The sequence below is a fragment of the Buceros rhinoceros genome, unplaced genomic scaffold (genome assembly GCF_000710305.1).
Source record: "Buceros rhinoceros silvestris isolate BGI_N320 unplaced genomic scaffold, ASM71030v1 scaffold17957, whole genome shotgun sequence".
In the NCBI taxonomy this organism is placed as follows: domain Eukaryota; kingdom Metazoa; phylum Chordata; class Aves; order Bucerotiformes; family Bucerotidae; genus Buceros; species Buceros rhinoceros.
In genome coordinates this window covers 46,741-47,282 of record NW_010420617.1, presented here as the reverse complement: position 1 = coordinate 47,282, position 542 = coordinate 46,741, and the positions used below count along the sequence as shown (strand labels likewise).

General features: G+C 46.7%; 1 protein-coding gene across 1 annotated transcript in view; it reads left to right on the top strand.

The window, feature by feature from the left end:
* The window catches only part of MTA1 (metastasis associated 1), a 73,041-nt gene that overhangs the window by 30,436 nt on the left and 42,063 nt on the right, over positions 1-542 (top strand). The window contains exon 10 of the mRNA XM_010139371.1: positions 488-542. This exon is cut by the window's right edge and continues 6 nt beyond it. Within this exon, the coding sequence (XP_010137673.1) occupies positions 488-542 (55 nt within the window). The remainder of the gene's footprint in view (positions 1-487) is intronic.

Sequence of the window (542 nt, the reverse complement as noted above, 5' to 3'; positions counted from 1 at the left end):
AAATCCTCGTGCTTCTCACGCAGAGAACAGAGCTGGCAGGGCACGCTTCTGTTAGTAGTTATTCTTTTTTTTTTTAACGAGCCAGCTCCATAGAAGCCAAACAAATCGAACTGTGATACTGTAGCTGTGGCTCTTGCTCGGGTCTTTGCTGCTCAAGCAGAGAGAATCTGAGCTGGTGGCTCCCTTCCACATTGTGCTGCTCTCGAATGGTTTGCTGTGGAGCCGATGTGGCCTGAAGATTCACCTGTAACCTGCTCTACTTCTACATGGAAAGCACTGGTTTTTGAAAGGGCATTTACTGTAACAGGGTTCCCACGTGCGTCTAATACCCTTGGGAGATTCAGACACCGGCTGTCTGTTTTTTGTTAGGAGGGTTAGTGGTTGCAAGACGCTGCCATAAACCGTCTGTCAAAGGAATCCTGTGAATTTCATTGAGGCTGTGTGCCAGCTCCCTGCAATGACTGCTGCTTTTCCTTTATGTCCCTAGCTCCCATGGAAGTCCTTAACAAGCATTATAGAATATTACTATATGTGGAAAACTA